The sequence below is a fragment of the Lampetra planeri genome, unplaced genomic scaffold, assembly GCF_965212315.1.
Source record: "Lampetra planeri unplaced genomic scaffold, kcLamPlan1.2.h2 scaffold_115, whole genome shotgun sequence".
Lineage (NCBI taxonomy): Eukaryota > Metazoa > Chordata > Hyperoartia > Petromyzontiformes > Petromyzontidae > Lampetra > Lampetra planeri.
Window position 1 is genome coordinate 136,508 of NW_027613862.1, and position 27,160 is coordinate 163,667.

The 27,160-nt window shown below is 47.6% G+C and overlaps 1 protein-coding gene and 1 long non-coding RNA gene across 13 annotated transcripts in view; both read right to left on the reverse strand.

Annotated features, from left to right (window-relative positions):
- The window catches only part of LOC144738754 (uncharacterized), a 57,823-nt gene extending 34,134 nt beyond the window's left edge, over positions 1-23,689 (reverse strand). For all 12 annotated transcript variants that reach the window (XR_013589309.1, XR_013589308.1, XR_013589310.1 and 9 more), the window contains exon 1: positions 23,332-23,689. Coding sequence is in view for 9 of the 12 variants with exons in the window: in XM_078621752.1 (XP_078477878.1) it covers positions 23,332-23,508 (177 nt within the window). In the remaining 3 variants the exon portion in view is untranslated. The remainder of the gene's footprint in view (positions 1-23,331) is intronic.
- The window catches only part of LOC144738757 (uncharacterized), a 71,368-nt gene that overhangs the window by 34,134 nt on the left and 10,074 nt on the right, over positions 1-27,160 (reverse strand). The window lies entirely within an intron of this gene.

The following is a 27,160-nucleotide window of genomic DNA, read 5'->3' on the forward strand; positions in this document are numbered from 1 at the left end:
CGTCCGTCCGACTGTCCGCCTGTCCGACAAGATGGCTGCCCGCTCCCCCTGCGATCCGTGAACTAAATGAACTAAACAAGATGGCCGTCGCATCCGGCGCAGCCAATGACATCGCCTGTTGCAATCCTTGCTCTGTGGGCGCGCGAGTCAGTGGGGAGGGGGGTGTGGACGTCATCGCTCTGTGGGCGCGTGGGTCAGTGTGGAGGGGGGTGTGGACGTCATCGCTCACCCCCCATGCACAAATCATTTTCTTTTTAACTCCTCTATACCCGGTCAATATCCCTGTACCGGTATTAGTATTATTCCTACCAGCCCACCCCGCAGGGTCCTGTTGTATATGATCTTATTTAAAGATAAGTTTTTAAATATATTTTTCCGCACATCAGGAGACCTCGCACTAAAGGCCACCAGGGGCCGCCAGAGGCCCATGCGACCCTTGGCGATGAAAAACACTGGTACTGGTAGGAACCTCCTGGTTACACCAGCCCACAGGGGATTATTGTGTCCGTCGTGCAGGAAGGGGCTGGTTGGGGAGGGTGGGGCTGGGTGGGGAGGGGCTGGGTGGGGAGGGACTGGGTGGGGAGGGGCTGGGTGGGGAGGGTGGGACTGGGTGGGGGTGGGAGGGGTGGGGAGGGTGGGGCTGGGTGAGGGGTGGGAGGGGTGGGGCTGGGAGGGGGGTGGGGCTGGGTGGGGTGGGTCGGGAGGGGCTGGGTGGGGAGGGTGGGGAGGGGCTGGGTGTGGAGGGACTGGGTGGGGAGGGTGGGGCTGAGTGGGGAGAGTGGGGCTGGGTGGGAGGGAAGGGGCTGGGAGGGATGGGGAGGGGCTGGTCACCCCGTGGTCCCCTTATAAAACTCAACGTTTCACCTACTCACGCCGGCTTGTGCCCGCCCTCACAGTCGAGCATATTTGCGGAATACACCACGCCACCGTTGACCCTGCAGGCCATTGACCGAGCAACCCAACGTGTTCCTACCAGCTCCCTCCGCAGGAAGAATGTGTTATATTCCTGCTGTCCACACACGGGCGCATTTGGATCTGCGGATGATGCGAGCATTGCAAATGTGAATGACTTATTGTTCTTGTTAATATTATCTCAGCCACAGCGGCTCAATGCTTCTGACCTCTGGGTCACCCAGCCACCTGGAAAGGCAAATTTACGTAAGAGGCCCTGGGTCCAGGAACCACAAACCGTATCTGCGAGATAACAATTGTTTGCTTTTCTGGGAGTTATCTTTTATTTATTAAAATAAAACAAGACCATACAAATATCACAATGACACATTCTGCAATGGTCTCATCGTACATATAGTTTTAAGGTATTTCTTAATATTTGTTTTATACATGTTTATTAGATTTTCACTGTACACAAGAACAAAGGCCCGCTGCGGTAAGTTGAGCGATGCAAAAATATCCGCCATGCCCCATGTTCTGACGCGTGCTGGTTGATGGGGGGGGGAAGGAGAGTTTATAATCTATAAGAACAGCTGTTCCCCCCCCCTGTTGACGTTCTCTAGTCTAACACAGGTTGACGCTGGGCCCTAAAGAAGGCCGTCTCCGCTGCTGTAGACCAATCAGTTTCAAAGACAATGCCAAAGATAACTAGGGAATGTTTTTGTTTGCATGTTCACCACATGTGCCTGCCGTGTGTGGTTAATGCAGTGACATGATTCCTTGCAAAAGGTTTCTGTTTGTTGTTTGAACTTCTTAACACCCCCTGTTTTACACTATGAGACCTCCCCTTTACCAGTGGCAAAATATAGTAGTAGGTTTTTACCCTTTCAACTGGTACAAAACTGACACCTTTATACAAGGGATCTTGCTTGCAATAACCACAACACATGCTTCACCCCGAGCTCTCAATATTCTGATAGTGCGCTGTTTTTGAGTTGTACGCCTTTTGGCGTCATCTGGTCCAACACCAATGGAGACTAGGCTCTAAGAAAAGCTGTCTCGGGTGTGGACCAATCAACTTCAAGGACAGTGCATATCATTATCATTATCAGAGTAGTTTCTTTTTGTTTGCATTTTGACTGCTTGTGTTGTGGTTATTGCAAACATGATCCCTTGTATAAAGGTGTCAGTTATGTACCAGTTGAAAGGGTAAAAACCTACTACCCCCTGTTTTATTGCCAGATAGAGTAAAACCTAAGTTTTTACTTTCATACTGGCAAGAAAGGTCGCATGTGGTTTCTAATCTATTTCTAGAAGGTTAAGAGTGTCCATCATCAGCCATGATCGATCCAGTTGGATGAAGGCCTCCCTCAACAAACCACCTCCAACAACCTTTTCAGTGTAATAATCCAGCGGGCACTTGCAACATGAACCGATTTGATCGCTCCATCTCCCCTCAGTGGACGAGATTCTGAATGAATTCCATTCATTGGATGCCCACACCGTTGCAATGCTCGGCTATCATTCCTAACAAAATGTATTCCATTTTTTTTTCGATTTAAAGCTTTCGTGACTGCAGGGATTCATCTTCTTGGTTCTTTCGGTAAAGTCACATACGTGACATACGTGACTTTACCAAAAGAACCAAGAAGAAAAATGTATTCACATTACTTAAACTAAACTCATTTACAGTCGAGAAGTATACAATCGTAAAAAAAAAGTTTCCTAATTTAAATACAAGAAGCATCATTGTCAAGCAGCCAATAAAAAGCATTCGATTCAAAATAATTTCTTTAAACCAACAGCAACCGCCTTATTTCAAAACGGACGAACGTTAAAAAAAAATTTAAGAATAAAAAAAAAGATTTGCTAACCGTCTGAAAACCACGGCATCTGCCAAACTCTGAACCCGTTTGAAAAGTGCCCTGGTCTGGACCCGTTGGCAGTAAGACTTTTTTTTTTGACAGAGCCGTGGCCCAGTGCTGGCAAGCCCAAGAGGATAATCGTCGTCGCCAACAACGATTCGCGGTTCATTTCTGGCAGGCTTGCCCTGGACACTACTCCGGTTTGTATTAACTGTACAAGTATAGGAGCGTGTGTGTGTGTACCGTGAGCTTCCCGAGTGAACGTTAAGGATACCCACAACGTAGTTGGTCGCGGTACCTTTAAGCGTGCCGTAAGCTTCCCGAGTGAACGTTAAAGATACTGCGCGGTCGTTCGTCACGGTATCTTTAAGGGGACATCACTGCGTGCCTGCGTCATGGTCCATATTTGAAAAATTACACCGCAAGTTTACTCAACTGGGATTACACGGAGCAACGTCGCTGTCTAAATCCGTGCGTGATAACCCCGCGCCGTAAGAATGACGAGAATGCTAAATGTACAAAATAATTGTCCGTTAATGATGACCAAAAATGGCTAATTGAAAACACAGCGTAATGTTTCGTATTGGTTGTTGCTGTTAGTCGTATACCAAGTCAGTTTATCCGAGTACGTAAGTTTATTTTTAGGGTGTTTGTTCTAGATTTGAAGTTTTCGTGACTGCAAGGGTCAATACTGTTTGGTTTTTTCGGTAAAGTCGCGTAGGTGAAAAAAAGGAAAATAAATTAAATCACGACGTTTCGGAGGCAACACAAGCTTCCGTCTTCAGGTGGAACCGTCACAGCAAAATTGCTGTATCAAGATACTTTACCCGAAAAAAACAAAAGAGTAGGGTGTTTGTGTTTTAGCAATTCTCCCACCTCAACAAAAGCCGGATGATATTACATCCATCTGAAAGACAGAAATCTCAATTGGTTAACCTACACTACGCCGAACCACTATACTGGCGGTTATAGCCACATCTTTCGAGTGTCTGAAACTGGATTGTGCGAAGCGGACACCGCTGAGATCCCTGGGTTCAAATCCAGACGTAGTGGTCCTCAGGCAGATCACCCACACAACTGCACAAAAAACACAATAGAAATGTGGTATCTGTGCTTTATCTGGTTATAAAAAAAAATATCCCAGACGTGCATCCGAAACGTTGGAACTGCCCAGATGTAAAAATGAGCGCAGAGTTGGCGCCTGTTTAAACATCTCCCCAAGTACGTGCCCCTGCTGGACATCTGCGAAAAAGAAATTCGTGGCTCATCAGATTTTGTTGTAGTACAGAGTTAGACTGATGGCCTTAATCTAAGTTGTCTTGTGGTTGTTGTTGTTGTTTGACTTGCATCCCACTGGGATTTTTGCACACAGTGTTTGTGTACGGTACTTTTTCTGCAATATTTTGCTGTCTTTTCTTGGATTTTCTGTTTGCACTCAGTCACATATTCACTTTAAGATGTTTTCTTGTTCATGTTTTTTGTTTGTTGCGGTTGCACCCGATTCAAGAGCCGAATGGCTCACAGGGCTATACCTAATACATGAAACTTAAAACTTCCTCGAGTAGAAATAAATATTCTGACACTTTAATTCTCAGAGCTGCAACTTAGCCGAATTGTGCAGCAACAAATACAATGCAACTTTTTGTTGTTGTTGTTGTTGCTGCTGCTCCGTCATTTGAGGACCATATTCTGATTCCAAAACGCTTCTGGAAAGTGAGGGGGCGCCATGCCTAGATAAACGCGCAAATCTGCCGTCTAGTGGTCGAAAGACAGAACGTCAAACGTAAGATCAGCGAACGATGCCGCTCTACCCTCGTACATATATATGTCTCTCCGCACTAAAAATAAAAAGCAAATTTTTTTTGACGCAACTCACCTCACCCCACGGCCTTCTGACGGTGCGTAATTTCAGCAGCAAATCGTTTCGGCACAAGCAAAACTCTGGACCGGTTTCGACTTACAGCGTCTCATCATCAGTCAGTATCGCCTCAATTAATCCTGCCGGTAACTGTCGGGTATTATTATAAGCAAAGACCATAGCTCTTGAAGATACAGGTTCTAATTGAGCCTGGACAGTGCATGGTTGGGTCACCACCACGCATAGCAGGCATTACAGTGGTAAAATCAACTGTTGTATGGTTTTTCTATGCCTCCACATCAATGATCCCCCCCCCTGCCTTAACTAACCCACTCTGATCAGCGTAGTGAAGCATGGTTGAACAAATTAAAATACTACTAACTACAAAACGTTTTATTTGACCAAGTAAGGCTCACTGAGCTATAGAGCTCTTGTTCAGAAGAGTCGGGATCGAACCTACGACCTCCTGCATACCAGGCGAGGTGGTTAACATCTCGCCACGGCCCACACGGCATGCGGAAAGTCTCTCATTCAGCAGTGGACTAACAAACGCAGGCTTTGCACGCACGCGCACGCATTAAATCACTCACTAACTCTATAACTGCCCACAGTCAACCACCACAACATACAATAAAACTCACACAGGCTGACACTTTTCACACGCAGGCAATGATCCCCCCCCTTCACCCCACGTAGACCAATACTGGCTGCATCTATGAAGGCCAGCAGTACACCTGACCACCGTTGTATTCCCCAGTGCTTTCATTTTATTTACACGCTTTTATTTAACTCACTCTGTTGTTGTTGTCGTATCCTCAAATCTTGTAACTCAATTTTAACCCACTTCCCAATGTGGTATCGACTGCAAACTTGTTATACTTATTTCTTACTGATGACAATACTATATTCTATCATAAAAAATAAAATAAATATTCTTAAACAATCTTTTTACACGCTTTCTATTAACTCACTGTCTGTTGTTGTATTCTCAAATCTTGTAACTCAATTTTAACCCACTTACCAATGTGGTATCGACTGCAAACTTGGTATACTTATTTCTTACTGATGACAATACTATACAGTATTCTATCATAAAAAATATATATTTTGAAACATTCTTTTTTATATGTTATGTTTCGCCTTGGGTCTAATTGTCCACGCTCAACTGACGTTGGCTGTAAATCACCACGGTCCCTGACGTTATGGCAAGCCTTGGGGCCACTTCCTGGAGTCGTGGAGTTCTGCCATTACTCGTACGGTACATTTCATTAAAGCGTGTTTAAAAAAAAAAGTATTTTTCCATATTACTTATTTATTTTGCATTTTAACTCAGAGTCAAGTTTTGGGGGAGGGCCCAGAGGGTGAACGGTTCAGATTTCACTCACCGCGGCCAGGAATCAGGCCAAGGGAGCTTCCACACACACACACAAGCGTAACTTTAAACTAAACTAATAAAAACTAATTGTTCTTTTACCAGGTAAGGCACACTGAGCAATGTAGCTCTTTTTCAGAAGCGACCTGGCCACAAATGATAGCTCAACAAAGCGGCTTGTGTGGAAATTTATAGGAGCCAAATATTCTCAGCGCATGTTGATTCTCAATGTGGAGGGGAAAAACCGGAGGACCCGGACAAAAATCCATGCCACCATAGGGAGTGAGAGAGACATGCAAACTCCAAATGTACAGGTGTCGTCAGGGTTGGGATCGAACCCACGACCTCCTGCACACCAGGCGAGGCAGATGACATCTTGCCACCGTGGCCTAACTTTATGCAGCCGATGAAAATAACACATTCCTGCGCAGGGAGCTGGTAGGAACGTTGGGTTGCTTGGTCAATGGCCAGGGTCAACGGCGGCGTGGTGTATTCCGCAAATACTGTTTGCCCGACTGTGAGGGCGGGCACAAGCCGGCGTGAGTAGGTTAAACGTAGAGTTTTATAAGGGCACCACGGGGTGACCAGCCCCTCCCCACCCAGCCCCTCCCCACCCAGCCCCTCCCCACCCAGCCCCTCCCCACCCAGCCCCTCCCCACCCAGCCCCTCCCCACCCAGCCCCACCCCTCCCTCCCACCCCCCACCCCACCCTCCCCCTACCCAGCCCCACCCCTCCCACCCCTCACCCAGCACCACCCTCCCCACCCAGCCCCTCCCCACCCTCCCCTCCCACCCAGCTCCACCCTCCCCACCCAGCCCCTCCCTGCACGACGGACGGACACAATAATCCCCATGTGGGCTGGTGTAACCAGGAGGTTCCTACCAGTATAATAGCGGTTGACGGGACTCTCGAATGTGACCTCCGCTTGCCAAACCGGCGCCGGTCATATGAGCGCACGGCCAAAGTATGGGGAAACTCCTCCACTCTCTCTCCGCAAATGTCCCATTGCTCGTGGAGGAGTCGAAGAGGGTGGAGGGGTTCGGTGAAATAAAATACCCAGACAGATATGAATAACAAAACACTCGCTCGCATTCGACAATAGCATCCGCGGCCTTGTAAGGAAAAAAAAATATCGGCACACAATGTTTCCAGATGAATTAAAATTGGAATGTGAAAATATTGCTAAACAAATTCTTCAAAAATTGAAATCTTCTATGCATAAACTAATTTTTATTAAAAGTTAAATGACCAAAATATGCTGACACAATTCAACCTGGCAAGTGCTTTGTTTTGACGGGGCTAACAGTAAGGCCCCACCGCTGAGTGGCATGCTCCAGGTTTAGCACATACATTCATACACTCAACAACAATACCCGCCACTCTCCACTAAGTGGCGGTGACGTCACCACGGCGCCTGTGCCAGGCCAGGTGCACTCCAAGGTCACGTGAAGTTGTCTAAGGCTCGCTGACAGGAGAGGTCACGGGACAGACCCAGGGTGCCATGGGTTGACTTACTGAGATGACTGGCAGATGCACACAACCACACTCACACTCGCACGCAGACTCGCACGCACGCTCGCACACACATATACATACGCGCGCATGCAAGCTGTCGTCTTACTGTATGCCGCTGCACCCGTAAAGACCCGACTAGATAAATTTAGCCGAATGTCAGAGAGCGATTAAATGAATCAGATTTCTGCCTGCAGATGCCGAGATATTTATATTTAAGTTCAGCTGCCCTGGGGCTGATTGGAGGTAGAGGCGTTGGCGGCGATGTTGTTTGATGATTACGCATCTGGTGAGCAATTATAAAAACACATTAAACTAACAATAATAATCATGGTGAATCACAGTACTGTGAGGATTTATATCATAACCAGTTCTGGCAACAAGCTCTGCCTCCCAGCCCCCCACCCCCCCCCCCATCATTTGCATTCACAAGCGTGGTGAAGTATGGTCAAGCAACGCCCACGACCAAACGGGGGATGTGGAAAGGGCTTCATCCGGTGGGTGGATTGGGAAAGTTGAATGTGAATTAATTTTTCAGGGAGAGCACCACTGCTGACAACAACCATTCACCGCAGCCCATAACCACCTAAGTAATTTCCAGGGCTCAACCCTGCTTAGATTCCAAGATCGGATGAGATCGGGCACATCCTGGGTGCTTTGTTCGTTCGAAAGAGAGGAAAAATTAACCCGTAAAAACAAAGTTTTTCACTATAAATCCTTTATATGTGTGGCGGCTAGAGTCCTCTCGTCCTCTGGCTTGAGATGGCTGCCACCTATGGGTCAGATGATTGCCTGCCACCATTAAGCAATTGGTAATTAAATATAATTTTTTTTTTCCTAAAAAGTGTAAAGTTATGGAAATGTATTTTCACGAAAATAAATTGTCACGCACAACGAGTCTTGTGTGCAAAATGTCAGCTCGATTGGATCACGGGAAGTGGGTTAAAAAACGACCGAAAGATTTGCACGGTCGTAAGCGCGCAAGCAAGCAAGCAAGTGAACTTAATATAAAGGATTTAAAAATATCGAGCGAGTTCCGGACTCAAATGAGCACAGACGAATCGCTCACCTCCCCCGCTGTTACATCCCCGCAGAGCCAGTGGTGGAAATTCCACATTCCCATGGCGGGGAGGGGGGGGGAGACGAGCATATCCACTGGACAACCTCCGCCCTCGACTTCCCCGCTAAGTAGTCCTACCCCCCCTCCCCCCCATTGTTTCAGTAACTCCAGATGCACGATGGGCTGTGAGTCAACCCCTAATGAGGACTTGAACTCACAACAACTTCCTTCAGATTGCGAGGCACGCTCAGCTACCTGACCACGTTTTTTGTATCGATCAAATGATCCACAAGAGGTTTTCTTTGGTTCTAGATTTGAAACTTTCGTGACTGCAAGGATTCGGACTCCTAGTTCTTTCGGTAAAGTCACGTAGGTTAAAAATGAAATTAAAATTAATAAAAATAAAAACAATAAAATCACGACGTTTCGGAGGCAACACAAGCTTCCGTCTTCAGATTTTTTGCTGTGACAGTTTCACCTGAAGACGGAAGCTTGCGTTGCCTCCGAAACGTCGTGATTTTATTGTTTTTATTTTTAATTAATTTTAATTTTATTTTTTACCTACGTGACTTTACCGAAAGAACTAAGAGTTTAAGGTTTTCTTTGGGTTAGATTCACGCAAATATAAAGAGTCCTTAAACCCACCACCACCACCCTTCCCAGGTTTGTCACGTAAACAACACGTGCCGATTTAGTTACCTATTCAGTACTCACCCGTTGTGTGTTGGAGAGTGAACCCACAACACACTTACAATTCACAATGATTTATTCTTGTAAGGTTCTGACCCCCCATGCCTCTATCGGCCATCTGTGGAAAAAAAGCTTCATAGCTCATCGGATTCCTCCAGTATAAATATTTTGACGTGCAAAATAAAACATTTATAACCACTTTTTTATTCATCTGGGCCAATCCATCACCCCCCCACCCCTGTATTTTTTTACGAACAGGAACAGCAAATAATTTATTATCGGACTGTACCTTCATTAGATTTAATTGGCTTACGGCTGCATCTGTAATCCCAACCCTACGACCGACCACGCCCAACACGCGTCCAACGACACGGGGCACAATGTCACTTTTCCGTCCACCCTCGTCAACGAAGGCACCTCCCGCACCCGGCGTAACGCCGAGTTTGTAGCGCGACTGTAGCCACGATTTAGTTTCTCGGTCTCTTTTTTTTAAATCCTTTATATTAAGTTCACTTGCTCGCTTGCTTGCACGCTTACGACCGTGCAAATCCTTCGGTCGTTTTTTTACCCACTTCCCGTGATCCAATCGAGCTGACATCTTGCACACAGACTCGTTGTGCGTGACAATTAATTTTCGTGAAAATTTTTTACCAAAATTTTACACTTTTTAGAAAAAAAAAATTATATGTAATTACCAATTGCTTAATGGTGGCAGGCAATCATCTGACCCATAGGTGGCAGCCATCTCAAGCCAGAGGACGAGAGGACTCTAGCCGCCACGCATATAAAGGATTTATAGTGAAAAACTTTGTTTTTTACGGGTTAATTTATTTAAACTCACGTATGCTCCCAAATCTCACTTTCTTTCACGCGACAGCAACGCACGTAGTCTCGATGTCGCGTACGCTCACTCGCTCCCTTCTAAATCACAGGGAAGCATTCCCCCCGCCCCCACCCCCACCCCCCCCCCCCTTTAGATTTAGCTTTGTCCAGTCACCTACTTGCTCATGGTGCATCTGTCGCTCCCTCGAGGTGTTCACGTATCCACCGCTACGTCACCCCGCGGCAAGTCGGATAAGCGATGTTGTACGCTAAATCTTACCTTATATAGATTGATATAGCGCCTTACTGCAAGGCGCTTTGCAACGATTATAAAATTGCCCTCACACTAAAGCTACGACCAGGCCTACCGCAACCCATATCACGACCCCAACCTCTATCACTACCCCATCCACTATCACTACCCCATCCACCTATCGCTACCCTACCCTCCATCACTACCCCAACTCCTATCACTACTGCCTCATACCCAATCCCCATCACTACCACTACCCCTATCACTACCACTATCACTACTACCTCGTACCTAAATCCCTACTCCTAGCACTACCACTACTACCGGATTCTTCCAGGATTAATATCGGTCCTGATTCCCGCTTGAAACGACGAGCATTGGGGGACAAAAAAAACGTCGGCTACAGAATCTATGCGCACGCAAGCTTTTTCTTCCTCAACGCGATTGCAACTTACACAATCGATCTCTCGCGCAAGCAGGAGAGGGGTCCTATTTCTGGTCGGCAGTATGCAGAGACAAAAACGTACTCATGATGCAATCCTGCGAGTATTTCTGCATGTGTTTTTTATTATGCATTTAAACAAAAAAAATGATGGAGGGGCTGGGGGGGGGTTCAGCCACTGTCTATCCATTGCTTGAAGGACAGCCTCCCTCTTCGAAGCCTGTCGCCATTTATTTAAAAAAACTAAATAATTATGATTATTTTACCAGGTAAGGCCTCACTGAGCCATGCCGCTCTTTTGTCAGAAGCGACCTGGATAGTTCTTCTTGGTTCTTTCGGTAAAGTCACGTAGAAGGGAAGTAATAAAATAATAAAAATAAAACATAATAAAATAATATAATATATTAATAAAACATAATAAAATAAAATAATATATAATATTATTATATTATGTTTTATTTTTAATATTTTATTATTTCCATTCTACGTGACTTTACCGAAAGAAACAAGAAGATGAATCCCTGCAGTCACGAAAGCTTCAAATCGAAATTCGACCTGGATAGCACAAATGATAGCTCAACAACATGGCTTATCATCATTCACGTGGAAATGTATAGCACCCAAAAACTCCAAATGCGTGATAATGATACTCAATGTTCATGCGAGTCTACTTCTTTTGCAACATACGTAGCCAACCGTGCTAATCGGAGGTGCGGGAGGAACGACAACAAACTCTAACCTACTCTCTTTGGTTCTTTCAGTAAAGTCACGTAGGTGAAAAAATAAAATGAGAATAAATGAAATCACGACGTTTCGATTGCAATCGAAACGCCGTGATTTAATTCATTTCTTTTTATTATTGTTTTCTTTTTTCACCTACGTGACTTTACCGAAAGAACCAAAGAGTATGGATCCATGCAGTCACGAAAACTTCAAATCTAGAAACTCTAACCTGCACGTGTTCTCCAATATATGTCTCAATACATTTCCAAGCTTGCACTTTCTCCGTGCTACTTTGCACACTTTTTAGTCTCAGTTCCATTTTCTTCATCAGTTTACACGTTTCTGAGCCATTCGTCATAACAGGTAGTGGCACATTATCCCTAAGTATAAGGAAGAGAGGACCTGTGGTCAGAGAAAGTAAAAAAAAAACACCTGGTCATGGGTTGACTCGGCCCAACATCAGTAGCAGCATTAGCAACACAATCATTATCTTCTTGGTTCTTTCGGTAAAGTCACGTAGAAGGGAAATAATAAAATAATACAAATAAAACATAATAAATAATTCTGCACCTGAGGGACGGCTGCTTGCGTTGTGGCCGAAACGTCGTGAGAATTATTTAACGTTTTATTTTATTATTTTATTATTTCCCTTCTACGTGACTTTACCGAAAGAACCAAAAAGATGAATCCCTGCAGTCACGAAAGAAGCTTTAAATCGACAATCATCATCACCACCGGCTCAAAAATCAAGAAATTCGGCAGCAGCACCGCCGCCACTTTGCATCGAAACCAACAGCGGCAGTCCTACGGATGCCCTGGCCCTCGCCATGGGAACGCAGAATTTCCAGTGCCGGCTGAGGGACACCAGCGGATGCCCAACGCTCGTTGGTGGAGCTGCCAAGAAGGGCAGTTTGACTTTTGGATTTTAATTTGCGTACAACAACAAGAAACTCTTTCATCAAACTGCAGCAAAGGCCAGCAGTTTTACTTTGATGCCAACAATGTTTTTTCAAGCTTGTGATGATCCAAGCGACCAAGTGAAAACTAGTGATGTTAAAACCGAAAGAGAGAAAAAAAAGGTTATAAGCCGGTTACCAGTTTGCCACGCACACACAGTTACATAAACGCCTCGAGCGATAAACACAATGTTAGCCTATTCTTGGTTCTTTCGGTAAAGTCACGTAGAAGGGAAATAATAAAAATATAAAACAATAAAATTCTCACGACGTTTCGACTGCAACACAAGCAATCATCATCGGGTGTGAAATCCATGGTAAGTACATTTTCTTACTGTAGATTTAAGAACATTTTAAGAAAATTTACTTACTGTGGATTTCACACCTGATGACGATTGCTTGTATTGCAGTCGAAACATCGTGAGAATTTTATTGCTTTATATTTTTATTATTTCCCTTCTACGTGACTTTACCGAAAGAACCCAGAATATGAATCCCTGCAGTCATGAAAGCTTTAAATCAAAATACAATGTTCGCCTGTTCAACTGAGAAACAACAGGGGAGCTGCAATTGGTTATCACACGGGACTTGCAATCCAGAGTTCGCCAATTCCATTCCATCTCCCGACCGGCGCTGTTGCGGAGAGCTCACGACTTAAAACTACGCCGGAATCGCTTCCTAGTTCTTGACTTGCAGAAGCGTTCACGGATTCTGCAAACTGTTACCAGTTGCTGTTATATGTATATTTTGCAATGGCTATTACGAAGCTAAGTGGTCGGGGCATTTAAGCCGACTTCGATCGGTGTTTAATCTACCGACGGGGCAGTAATAACAGAACAAGCAAATAGAAGGAGACCTGCCCTCCGTTCTGCGCCCGTTTTTGTTCAAAAGCCCACTTTGAGTTTTCCAGACCAATCTTAATCGGGCAGCAGCATATGTTTAAGTTAGCCACAACTCTGGATGGATTTTCAACTTTCCGGGTCAGACTGCTCGATAACCAGATGCTATTGGTAAAAAATTAACCCGTAAAAACAAAGTTTTTCACTCTAAATCCTTTATATGCGTGGCGGCTAGAGTCCTCTCGTCCTCTGGCTTGAGATAGCTGCCACCTATGCGTCAGATGATTGCCTGCCACCATTAAGCAATTGGTAATTAAATATAATTTTTTTTTTCCTAAAAATAGTAACATTTTGGAAAAAATTCACGAAAATTAATTGTCACGCACGAGTCTGTGTGCAAAATGTCAGCTCGATTGGATCACGGGAAGTGGGTTAAAAAACGACCGAAAGATTTGCACGGTCGTAAGCGCGCAAGCAAGTGAACTTAATATAAAAGATTTAAAAATAGCATCTGGTTACAATAGCATCTGGAAACAGCACTCCGTCTAAAATATGAGGTCGCATTAGCACAAATATGATGCTCAAAACACCAGCATCAAATGAGTTTGTGAGTAATAAAATAGGAACGGTAACCCACAGCTGCGTCCAACTTCGCAACGTGTTGCTCCGCGTCTTGTAACACAATGCTGCCATGAGCTCTCATGAATACATGACTCCCGGTGGCTAAGACTTCCCTAAAATAGGCCTTGCCTTATTGGCTATCGTTGTTATTCATTAAACTATTTTGTATTTTAACAAGTAAGGGCCCACTGAGCTACGTAGCTATCTTTCAAAAGCGACCTGGCTATCACAAATGATAGCTCAACCAAGTGGCTTGTCATCACGTTCAAATTTATATCAGTAGCCAAATACTCTAAACGCATGTTTCTAAATGTGGAGGGAAAAACCTGAGGACCTGGTAAAAAATCCACGCGACCACGGGAAGAACAGGAAAACTCCAAATATACAACAGGCGTCAGCGTCTGGATCAAACCCACGATCTCCTGCCTACCAGGCGAGGTGGTTGACATCTCACCACCGTGGCGCCTTTGCTAACTTCCGCAGCCATAAACGACGAAAACAGGCACGAAACTCAACAAAAAAAACCGCGAGAAAACCAGTGGGCACGATACTCCCCACTCTGCCCCACCTCAATCCCTCCCCACCCACCCACGGCGATTCCAAGAATTTCAACAAATTTCCCGGGTGGTGGGGGTCGGTCATGTTTTGACGCGTCGATTTTATTTTTGGCTTGTTTGCAACGGGCATTCTCATCTGTCTCGTACCTCCCCGTCTCTCGTTCGCTCCCCGTCTCCAAAGTAAGAGCGACCGCCCCTCCGCCCCACATCAGATATAAAATCCGTCTGGTTTGTAGAGATATATATGTATAGATTCTAGATTTGAAGCTTTCGTGACTGCAAGGATTCATACTCTTAGTTCTTTCGGTAAAGTCACGTAGGTAAAAAAAAGAACTAAGAGTATATGTATAGATATCCCACTAGTATACATGAGGAGGGCGGGGTGGGTGGGAGACATTATGGAGACAGCAAGACTTTATTTGATTTAAAACAACTCCACGTCACCCACCAATCTCGATATACTTCTTAAGTACGTGTAATGATGACTTGAAACACTTCTCTCTTGAGATGGCACTTTATTGAAGACACGTTCACTTGACATCAGGCGGAGATCTCACTACAACAGCCCCGAGTCTCCCGCGCATCTCCCTTATATACCGACCGAGGCCAGAACCTGCTCGCTGGTTCTAGACCGCTCACTCCACTGGCAGACTCCGCTGTCCTCTTCAGTCACCTGATCATTCCCGTAGCCACCAGTCCCTTCGCACTCACAACTGATACCCGTCATTACCTCCCGTGGCCACCAGTCCCTTCGCACTCACAACTGATACCCGTCATTACCTCCCGTGGCCACCAGTCCCTTCGCACTCACAACTGATACCCGTCATTACCTCCCGTGGCCACCAGTCCATTCGCACTCACAACTGATACCCCTGTCATTACCTCCCGTGGCCACCAGTCCCTTCCTACTCACGAATGATACCCCTGTCATTACCTCCCGTGGCCACCAGTCCATTCGCACTCACAACTGATACCCCTGTCATTACCTCCCGTGGCCACCAGTCCCTTCCTACTCACGAATGATACCCCTGTCATTACCTCCCGTGGCCACCAGTCCATTCGCACTCACAACTGATACCCCTGTCATTACCTCGTGTGGCCACTAGTCGACTCACACCGCATATAGGCTCGACTGTCATTATAGAAATGTCGAACTTGAAATACGTTTTAGTCCATCAGCCCATTCGGTTTTCCAGTCCCAACATTATGAACCTCAATATTTCAAGAGCCGCAATGCAATGTGAACACGAGTCTCAGTGGTCCTTAATAAATAACATCACGATGTAGTGGATCTCGCACCTCCGTTTAGCACGGTTAGTTACGTATGGTGAGAAAGAAGTTAAATATACACATACACAGAGACCCACAGATTAGCACGTTTGAATACGTATGGTGCAAAAGAAGTTCAACATACGCAGAGACTCGCAGATGAGCACGGTTAGCTACGTATGGCGCAAAAGAAGATCTACACACATACGTAGAGACCCACAGATTAGCACGGTTGAATACGTACAGTGCAAAAGAAGTTAATCAAACACATATATACAACTGCCACAGTGGTATAATGATGAGCACACACGGCCACTGGTTCGACACTACCTCCTGATACAGGAAGTCACAAAACAATGGGGCTAATACACTATGAGACATCTCCTTTACCAGTGGCAAAATATAGTAGTAGGTTTTGACCCTTTCAACTGGTACAAAAACTGACACCTTTATACAAGGCATCATGTTTGCAATAACCACAACACAAGCAGTCAAAATGCAAACAAAAAGAAACAACTCTGATGATTATAAGGACAATGCATATCATTATCATCATCAGAGTTGTTTTTTTTTGTTTTCATTTTGACTGCTTGTGTTGTGGTTATTGCAAACATGATGCCTTGTATAAAGGTGTCAGTTTTTATACCAGTTGAAAGGGTAAAAACCTATCACTATTACAATGGGGCGAACATATTAAATCCCCCGGGCACCCCTGCCCAGCCCACCGTCTCTGACCACCACCCAGCAGAGACAATGGGTTGGACACTCAGTTTGCATGCGGTGGGTTAAAGTGTGGGTACTGCCTCCTCCTCTTCCAAGACGCTTTGTCTTGTTACCGTGGAAGAGTAGGTCTAAAGACGCCCTCCCGAAGTGAGTGGGTGGATGGATGAGTGGGTGGAGTGGTTTCAGTGAGCTAAGCAAAACGTCGGGCATCACGCCGTGGTGGGGAGATGTTATCTCCCTCGCCTGGTATACAGAAAGTCCTGGGTTCGATCCCGACCCGACACCTGTATATTTGGAGTTTGCGTGTCTCTATCTCCGTGGTGAGATGTTAACTACCTCGCCTGGTGTACAGGAGGTCGTGGGTTCGATCCCGACCCGACACCTGTTGTATAAATAGAGTTTGCGTGTCTCTCTCTCTCTCTCCCCGCGATCGCGTGGATTTTTTCTCTGGGTCCTCCGGCTTTTCCCCTCCACATTTAGATTCAACGTCACCACACGTTTAAGAGCAGGGGTCGGCAAAACTGCGGCTCTTTAAGGGCAGCTTAGTGACGTTATTTATTAAGGACCACCCTCTCGTATTCACCGCAATGCATTGCGGCTCATGAAATGTTTATTTTTTTTTACCAAATTAAAAAAAAATGTCTCTTCTTGCGATGTTGATTCCCCGACCCCTGGTTTAGACTAATCTGGCTGATAGAGCTCAGTGCGCGCTTTACCTGGTAAAATAAAAATTGTAAAACAGAAATTGTTACACGGCACAACCACAAACACCTGCGTGGCAGCGACACATATTTTACGATCCAGCTCCCGGCTATTTTAAAACGCGCAAACAGATCCTCGCGTACGACTGCACAGGTGAACGCAGGTGTCGCGATGTGGACACACCCAACTTGAACCACACCCAGCAACACCCACCCACACCTACCACCACCCCCCCCCTATAGCCATCGTTGGCTCACTCACCACCGCTCAACAACACTGAGCACCACACCCATCAACCTCCCACACCTACCATCCCCACCCCACCGCCTTTAGCGGCTTTTGGCTCGGCCATCGAACAAAGGCGGTGGTCACCAAATCGTCGCGCAGCGCTTTCCTGTGTGCCTCTGCGACCGTCTCGAACGCTCTTCCGTCCGATATTAGGAAGCCAACAGGGCTGTGCACTTTTAAATCACCTAGAATGTCAAACTCATTACTTTAGAAGTGCTTTTTGTGTTTAGGTTGTTGTCCTTCCCCCGCGCCTCCGACTAGCACGGCTGGCTATGCACGGCGCGAAAGAAGTTAAACATGCATAGCCATTTCGATTTAGAGCTTTCGTGACTGCAGGGATTCATAATAAAATAATACAAATAAAACATAATGTTGTATTTTTATTATTTTATTACTTCCCTTCTACGTGACTTTAACGAAAGAACCAAGAAGATGCATACCCATCACTGTCCATTCATTACTGCCCACTCACCACCGCCCACACTCGCCACCAAAGTCCACACCCATCCACACCCACACCTACCACTCCCCCATAGCCATCACTGCCCACTCACCACCACCCAACAACACTCACCACAGCCCACACTCGCCACCAAAGTCCACACCCATCCACACCCACACCTACCACTCCCCCATAGCCATCACTGCCCACTCACCACCACCCAACAACACTCACCACAGCCCACACTCGCCACCAAAGTCCACACCCATCCACACCCACACCTACCACTCCCCCATAGCCATCACTGCCCACTCACCACCGCTCAAAACTCATCTCCGATGCACTCCCCCCGCACCACCATCGCTCACAGAGAGGAACTGTCCTATGCAAAGCATGTGGGAGTGTGGTGGTGGTGGTCATGGAGCGTGTCTCCATGAGGCAGGGTTCATCTCATTAAATTTTTAAACCGTTTTGCTTCGCTTTTCCATATATATTTTTGAAATATATATTTCTATAAGTTTTTCAGCTGCATTCTGGTGGTACTATCAGGGGTGGGAAAACCTCATGGGCCACACACAAGACAAATACTTAATTTCATTCACGAGGCTTTCGCGTTAACACACGGAAGCGGATAGCGCACGACTACTTCTGGAGGTCTCTTTAAGTTCAAGTTCATTTATTAGGTATAGCCCTGTGAGCCATTCGGCTCTTGAATCGGGTGCAACCGCAACAAACAAAAACATGAACAAAAAACATCTTAAAGTGAATATGTGACTGAGTGCAAACAGAAAATCCAAGAAAAGACAGCAAAATATTGCAGGAAAATCACCGTACACCAACGCTGTGTGCAAAACTCCCAGTGGGATGCAAGTCAAACAACATCAACCACAAGAGAACTTTGATTAAGGCCATCAGTCTAACTCTGTACAGTGTTTTTTCTGCAATATCTTGCTGTCTTTTCTTGGATTTTCTGTTTGCACTTAGTCACATATTTACTTTAAGATGTTTTTTGTTCATGTTTTTGTCTTTGGTTTGTTGCGGTTGCACCCGATTCAAGAGCCGAATGGCTCACAGGGCTATACCTAATAAATGAACTTGAAATGAACTTGAACTGTAAGTGACATCTGTTCCACGCGGCAGTAGCAGAACTTTCTTTCTCACCCACCCTGCCATATGAGAGTAATGTTTGTCGCATGCCCGTCAAAACGAATGCAAAATAACCCTCCCGTTGTACGCCTGTGGTCATCCAGATTCACGAACACGAAGCAGGAGGGAGAGCAACGATGCGCTCTGCTACTCCTGACGCAATAATAAGGGGCTGAACTAGCTCCTCAATGTAAAACATTTAGTCAAAACTGACGTGCTTAATCTTCGTGGTTCTTTCGGTAAAGTCACGTAGAAGGGAAATAATAAATTAATAAAAATAAAACATAATAAAATACAATTCTCACGACGTTTCGGCCACAACGCAAGCAGCCGTCTACGTGACTTTACCGAAAGAACCAAGAAGATGAATCCCTGCAGTCACGAAAGCTTTAAATCGAGACCAGTGCTTAAGTTATCAGTTGCAATGCAACCAAATGCAGTGCAGCACATTGCCCACCGGGCTGAAACCATCAACTCGCTACACTTGAGAACCCAGTTTAATCACTGTGGACGAGCGGCTAAACCCCCATATTTGAACACAAGATATCAAAAGTGCCGGCTAGGTATGTATGTACGTACGTATGTTGAACTTCTTTCGCACCGTACCTAGTCAACTGTGCTAATCGGAGGTGCGGGAGGAAGAACAGCAACGTAATCACTCACTCACCTCCTTACTCACCCATTCACCCAACTATTCACCGACTCACCCACTCACCCAGTGTATGTATGTTGAATTTCTTTCGCACCGTACGTAACCAACCGTGCTAATTAATGGGAGGAACGGGGGGAAGGACAGCAAAGCAATCACTCACCTCCTCACTCACCCATTCTCCCAACTATTGACCGACTCACCCACTCACCCAGTGTATGTACGTTGAACTTCTTTCGCAAAGCACGTAGCCAACCGTACTAATCGGAGGTACGGGGGGAAGGACAGAAAAGCAATCACTCACTCACCTCCTCACTCACCCATTCATCCAACTATCCACCGACTCACCCACTCACCCAGTGTATGTACGTTGAACTTCTTTCGCACCGTACGTATCCAACCGTGCTAATCGGAGGTGCTATGTCATATTGACATAGCCACTTTGAACTCCCCCTCCACCTCCCCTGAAGCACCTGGCCACCTCAAATTCCAGACGGCACCACTTTCAGCCGTTATGCTATCAGAAATCCTATCTCACATTTGTCTGTTAAGAGAGTCATCGATGACTATATAATCATCATCATCATAATCATGATACAGTACTCCTTACCGCTAGCACGAGCATTCGCTCCATGACCACAAATCCAAACTTGAATTACGAGCAAGGCCGTCGATTACTTCCACAGCTCTCGCCATCGCTTCCTTCCATCTGCCAGATCAAAACCCAACCTTCAAAGTACGCTCTTCCGTCGTATCATCATCACCACCTACATCAGAATCATCACCACCCCGCTATCAGGATCATCATTACTCGTACCATTATCATAATCACCTCTCACCATCATTATCAACGACAAAGATCCCCCATGTAGCGTTTAACAGACTGCTGGGGCAAGTGCTGTTAGTGAGCACCTACGAAGGCCGGCATGGCACACGATGGGATGGGTGGCCAGCACCACGCCCGGCTGCCTTTGTATCCCTATTTACGATGTTTTCCCACATTGCACCAGGTACTCATTTGAGGCTGAGCGGACCTATGGGACGGCCAGGACAGGGACCGGTTCAGATAATTGTCACAGGTGTTGGCCGTGAGCCGAAATCGAACTCGGGTCGCCGGATTAATAGAGCAGCGTGCTAACCGCTGCACCACCGCTCCCCACCATTATCATGGTGGTGGTGGCAATAATTATAATTACCATAATCGCCACCACCACCATCATCTTAGTTTCACAGATTTCACTTGTTGCAAAATCGACGCGTCTTTGACGAACTTCAAAGTGTGCGTCCGACAATTCGCTGCTTGTGCGCGTGTGTTAATGTCCAGCCGCCGCATGCCCAAGCAGCTTCTGTTTGGCCACATACAGGGAGCTAAACAGGCACGGCACGGGCTGGAGAAGAGATGGAGTGATACGGTACGGGGGAGGACGTGGAACTGAGTGGACTTGCCGAAGAGCGGTACCAGCGGTGTCAAGTTCAGGCTCTGTGGAGGAGGAGGCTCGTGAAAGACGCTGCTGCTGCTACTGGGTAAGTTGGAGGCAGTCGCCCTCCAACAACAACGGAGGGCAGAGGAGCGACGCTCACAACAACGAGCGGAACTGTGCCGCTAAAATGCAGAAAGTTTGCACAGTAGGGGGCACAAGCTGGTGCATCTACCAGTCATCTCAGCCAGCCAACCCATGGCACCTGCTGGTCAGTCCCGTGACCTCCTGTCGGCAAGCCTTCGACACTTCACATGGCCTCAACGTGCACTTAGCCTGGCACAAGCACCGTGGTGACACCACCGACACTTTGTGGCGGTTGTTGTGTTAATGCTACCAGTAGGTGGGGTGAAACTTGGAAAAGTCATGTGGAACAAACCCAAAAAAGCATTGCCTCACAATAATAAGTATAAAAACTATAAAAGTGTAAAACAAGATTGTGAGCCAAAAGTTTGTAGTGAATCAGAATCTTTATTTAGACTTTTCACATTCCCAGTTTACAGATATCCAGGCTGAGAGTGGCTTAGTGAGATAAATTACTGAGTTGAGGGTAAATGAAAGCGAGTGGGTTATTGAGTGGGTCGGTGTGTGTGTGTGACGATTATCTGAACCAGTCCTGGGGCTCCCCTAGGTCGACTCAGCCTCAAATGAGTACCTGGTGCGGTGTGTAGTAAACATCGTCACTGGGGGAGACAAAGGCGGCCGGGCGTGGTGTTGGCCACCCACCCCCTCGTGTGCCCTGCCGGCCTTCATAGCACTTGCCCCTACAGTCTGTTGTTGGCTATCAGGGGGATCTTTGTCTTTGTTGGTGAGCGGGTGGGTGGATGAGAGGGTGGGCGAGTGGTTGTATTAATTAGTGGGCGATTGAATGCATGAGAAGTAACTGGGTGGGTTAATTAAAGGGTGGCTGAGTGGGTGGGAGCGAGTGGGTGAATGACAATTGGATGGGCGAATTCATGAGTGGGTGGGTGAATGAGAGAATGAATGAGTGAATAAATGATTGCATTAATTAGTGGGCGATTGAATGAATGAGAAGTAGCTGGGTGGGTGAATTAAAGGGTGGCTGAGTGGGTGGGGTGAGTGGGTGAATGACAATTGGATGGGCGAATGAATGAGTGAGTGAATGAGAAAATGAATGAGTGAATAAATGATTGCATTAATTAGTGGGCGATTGAATGAATGAGAAGTTGCTGGGTGGGTGAATTAAAGGGTGGCTGAGTGGGTGAATGACAATTGGATGAGCGAATGAATGGGTGGGTGAGTGAATGAGTGGGTGAGTGAATGAGTGAGTGGGTGAATGAGAGAATGAATGAGTGAATAAATGATTGCATTAATTAGTGGGTGAATGAATGAGAAGTAATTGGGTGGGTGAAGTAAAGGGTGGCTGAGTGGGTGGGGGCGAGTGGGTGAATGACAATTGGATGGGCGAATGAATGAGTGGGTGGGTGAGTGAATGAGAGAATGAGTGAATGAATGAAACAAAACTTACGCTATTAATGGCCCTTGCTCACACCTCACGGCGTGTTAATGTGGACTGTCCACCAATCGGCTCGGGTTTGTGAAACATTCTACTTTTTTTTTACTGAGCACGGTCTGAGAGGGAAACTCAAAGTATTTTTTTAAAACTCTGTGGGTGGCTAGCACTTGTTCACGGTACCACGGACTCGATTCAGTGGGAAAAAAAACGATTCCTGGCACGCATTTGCCCCACCAAATGATCGATTCCGTGTATCCAGGATGGGATATCAATTATCGAACAATTCGATTCGACCACTGTGAAGTTAAAATCCGCGAGGTAAAATTTTCACCGTCGAATTTCGGCCGATACATTTTGAAACGCCGCTATCGATTTCCAGTATCGATTCTCGTTATGTGCGCGTTGTTTTTTTTATTTGATTATAAACCGAATCCGTCAACCGCCGTTCCCCCCGTTCGCACGCAAATCAACGGCAAGAGTCCAAAGCGATTGATCGACGTAATTCGAACACACCGATCGATTCCAACAAGCGATCTTAGCTTTAATTTCCCCTTTTCAATCCATTAAAAAAGATCGACTCCAAACAAACCACCGTCACCACCGACGATTCTCAACACCGGTCACCTCAGAAGCAGCAAAAAAACACAATTTTTTTTTGTTTTTGGCGGGCAAAAAAGATGAGCACGCAGCTTTACCTTGCCGAAGTAGGCGGCCCAGTGAAGAGGAGCCCAGCCGTAGAGTCTGTCTTCGGCGAGGGGATCGTGTCTTGCCGAACGTAGCAACTGCGCCAGGCGGACCGCGTCTCCGTCTCTGCACGCTCCGTGCAGCGCTTCCTCGCAACCGGCCCAGCCCCAGCATTCGTCCTGCGACATGATGATGGGTCGGTCGTGTGGCGTGTGCGTCGTTCAAACTTGGGTCGCCAAAATGACGGATTGGCTAGGCAACTCACTCGATTAATTTAAATTGTTTTTGTTCGCTGCGTTGTGCGAGGGGGGTGATGAGGCGACGGGGGAAAAAAACGCGCGCGATCTCCTCAGTTGCCTCGCGCGCTTAGCCCCGCCCCCTATTTAGCCACACCCCCCCCCCTTGTTTAGCCCCGCCCCCCTATTAAGCCCCACCCCCTATTTAGCCAACCTCTATTTAGCCCCCCCCCCCTATTTAGCCCAACCCCCCTCTACACCCATCCACCCCACACCGAGCTAAACTCCCGCCCCCACCAACCGCCAAACGCGATGACGTCACGGCACATCGACTTGCGCGTGGCGTCATCGCGCTGAAGCCGATTGCCGCGCACGCGCGCGCGCCAACGTGACGTGGTGACGTCACCGCGTTCCGTTCGCGACCCACTTCGTAGCCATCGGTCAACGAACGCGATGACGTTTGAATACGTCATTACGTTCAAATAGATGCACGCTCGAGAACCATCGTGCGTGACGACGTCACGAGCCCTCCGCCTTTCTTCCCCACTCGGGTGTTAAGCCTTTGGCGTGCGCGGTGACGTCATCACGCTCGAGCGAAGCGACCATCCTGAACAAAAGCGTGCGCCGTGACGTCATCACGCTAGAGCGAAGCGACTCTCCTGACCCAAAGCGTGCGCGGTGACGTCATCACGCTCGAACGAAGTTCTGACCCAAAGCGTACGCGGTGACGTCATCACGCTCGAGCGAAGCAACTCTCCTGACCCAAAGCGTGCGCGGTGACGTCATCACGCTAGAGCGAAGCGACCATCCTGACCAAAAGCGTGCGCCGTGACGTCATCACGCTAGAGCGAAGCGACTCTCCTGACCCAAAAAAGCGTGCGCGGTGACGTCATCACGCTAGAGCGAAACGACTCTCCTGACCCAAAGCGTGCGCGGTGACGTCATCACGCTAGAGCGAAGCGACCATCCTGACCAAAAGCGTGCGCGGTGACGTCATCACGCTAGAGCGAAGCGACTCTCCTGACCAAAAGCGTGCGCGGTGACGTCATCACGCTAGAACAAAGCGACTCTCCTAACCCAAAGCGTGCGCCGTGACGTCATCACGCTCGAGCGAAGCGACCACCTGACCCAAAGCGTGCGCGGTGACGTCATCACGCTAGAGCGAAGCGACTCTCCTGACCCAAAAAAGCGTGCGCGGTGACGTCATCACGCTCGAGATAAGCGACGAGTGCCCTGACCAAATGCGTGCGTAGTGACGTCATCACGTTCGAGCTAAGCTTCTCCAGACCCAAAGCGTGCGCCGGTGACGTCATCGCGTAAGCCGTTCTTCGCCCCCATCTGGCGTATGATTGGTGTGTGAGAATCATAACTGACCAATAGCAACTAATTGAAAATAGGCTCCACCCACATTACCAGCATCCCCCCCCACCCCTCCCCGTTCCCCTAAACACCCCTCCCCCACCCCCCACACACCCCTCCCCCACCCCCCGCATACCCCTCCCCCACCCCCCACATACCCCTCCCCCACCCTCCGCACACCCCTCCCCCACCCCCCACACACCCCTCCCCCACCCTCCGCACACCCCTCCCCCACCCCCCACACACCCCCGCCCCTCGCGCCTGGCGACTGAGGAATGTGAGCGCGCGAAACGGAAGACGCGGAGTGGATTCCCCCCCCCCCACCACCGACGCCGGCTCGCGGAATGGATCGTGCAAAGGGAAACCAGGACCGGATTATCTCACGCAAAAAAATATGTCATCGGACAAACAACGCCTCCTACAAACATAAATATATACACACAACCAATGTAATCCCATCAGTTACTCGGCCTTCTGGGAGTACAGCAGCAAACGCCCGAGACACTGGTTTGGACTTTCAGTGTAGCATCAGCAGAGCCAAGCTTTGCGCGAGCCAATACCGATTAACTAACTACACCAGATGCTCAAAGACAGGGGCGAAGGGCGGGGGGGGCTCCTATGGAGTCAAACCAGTTTCTCCATCTGTTTCATGGGATGCAAAATGAAAGATTTTAACCCGGAGTGGAGTTTCATATTTGCATGCCAAACGTTCGGATTGGGATCGGGTTATGACTGTATGTCTTACGCCGTGGTGTTACCATTCGGAAATTGAATTTTCCGGGGTGGATTTCCTCTCCATATACTTTTTGGATCGGGATCGAACCCGGAGTGGATTTTTTTGTTCTTTTCCCCTCGTGGATTGTGGATTTCGGTGTAAATTCCACTTGTAGGCGGCGTGCGGGTGGTTCGCCCGAGTTAAGAGGCGGAGAGTTTAATTGTCCCACAACACTGGCACGGCTACTAATTGGATACTAATGAATAATTAACTCCCCTCCCCCCACCCACACCCACCTCCCATGATGCAATGTATACAGTGGCATTTATAAGAAAAACATGGTCAACTGGATTTCTGTGGCCAGCGAGTTAGCAAACCAAAAACACATTCTAGATTTGAAGCTTTCGTGACTGCAAGGATTCATATTCTTAGGGGTTTTTTTGCAGCAGTCATGCTGTGACGGTTCCACCTGAAGACGGAAGCTTGTGTTGCCTCCGACACGTCATGATTTTTATTTTATTTTACTTTGATAAATTTTTATTTTTTTACCTACGTGACTTTACCGAAAAAATATCTAAGAATACAAAAACACATTGTCCTGCGGAGGGAGCTGGTAGGAACGTTAGGTGGCTCAGTCAATGGCCTGCAGGGTCAACGGCGGCGTGGTGTATTCCGCAAATATGCCCGACTGTGAGGGCGGGCACAAGCCGGCGTGAGTAGGTTAAACGTTGAGTTTTATAAGGACACCATGGGGTGACCAGCCCCTCCCCACCCAGCCCCACCCCTCCCACCCCCCACCCAGCCCCACCCTCCCCACCCAGCCACTCCCCACCCTCCCCTCTCCACCCAGCCCCTCCCCACCCTCCCCTCTCCACCCAGCCCCTCCCCACCCAGCCCCACCCCTCCCACCCCCCAGCCCCACCCCTCCCACCCCCCAGCCAGCCCCACCCTCTCCACCCAGCCCCTCCCCACCCTCCCCACCCAGCCCCTCCCCAGCCCCACCCTCCCCATCCAGCCCCTCCCCACCCTCCCCTCCACACCCAGCCCCTCCCTCCCCACCCAGCCCCTCCCTGCACGACGGACGGACACAATAATCTCCTGTGGGCTGGTAGAACCAGTGGGTTCCTACCAGTAAAAGTCTATTTAATAAAGTAGAACGTGTTGTCTATATTCATTTAAAGTTGCGCATTTTGATGTGACGTCACATTTCTCAACCCCCCCCCCCTCGTCACACATCGTCACAAATGTCTGACCCCCCCCCCCCTAGGTGCGTGACGTCATTTATGGACGGCCCCCAAGCACACGGGGTAGGATATTTTGAAACTTTACAAACATAGTAACGACGAGATCACTCGCGACACATTACTGTGGAGTCAACATTGGGGGGGGGGGGGGTACCAAATCTTCCAGGGGGTCTGGGCCCCCCCAGAAAAAAAATCTCAATTTGAAAACTCATTTCCTGCCTAAAATATTAAAAAATCACTAACGCTTTGGATGGACTTTTTATAGATTTTTAACAATAATGTCTAA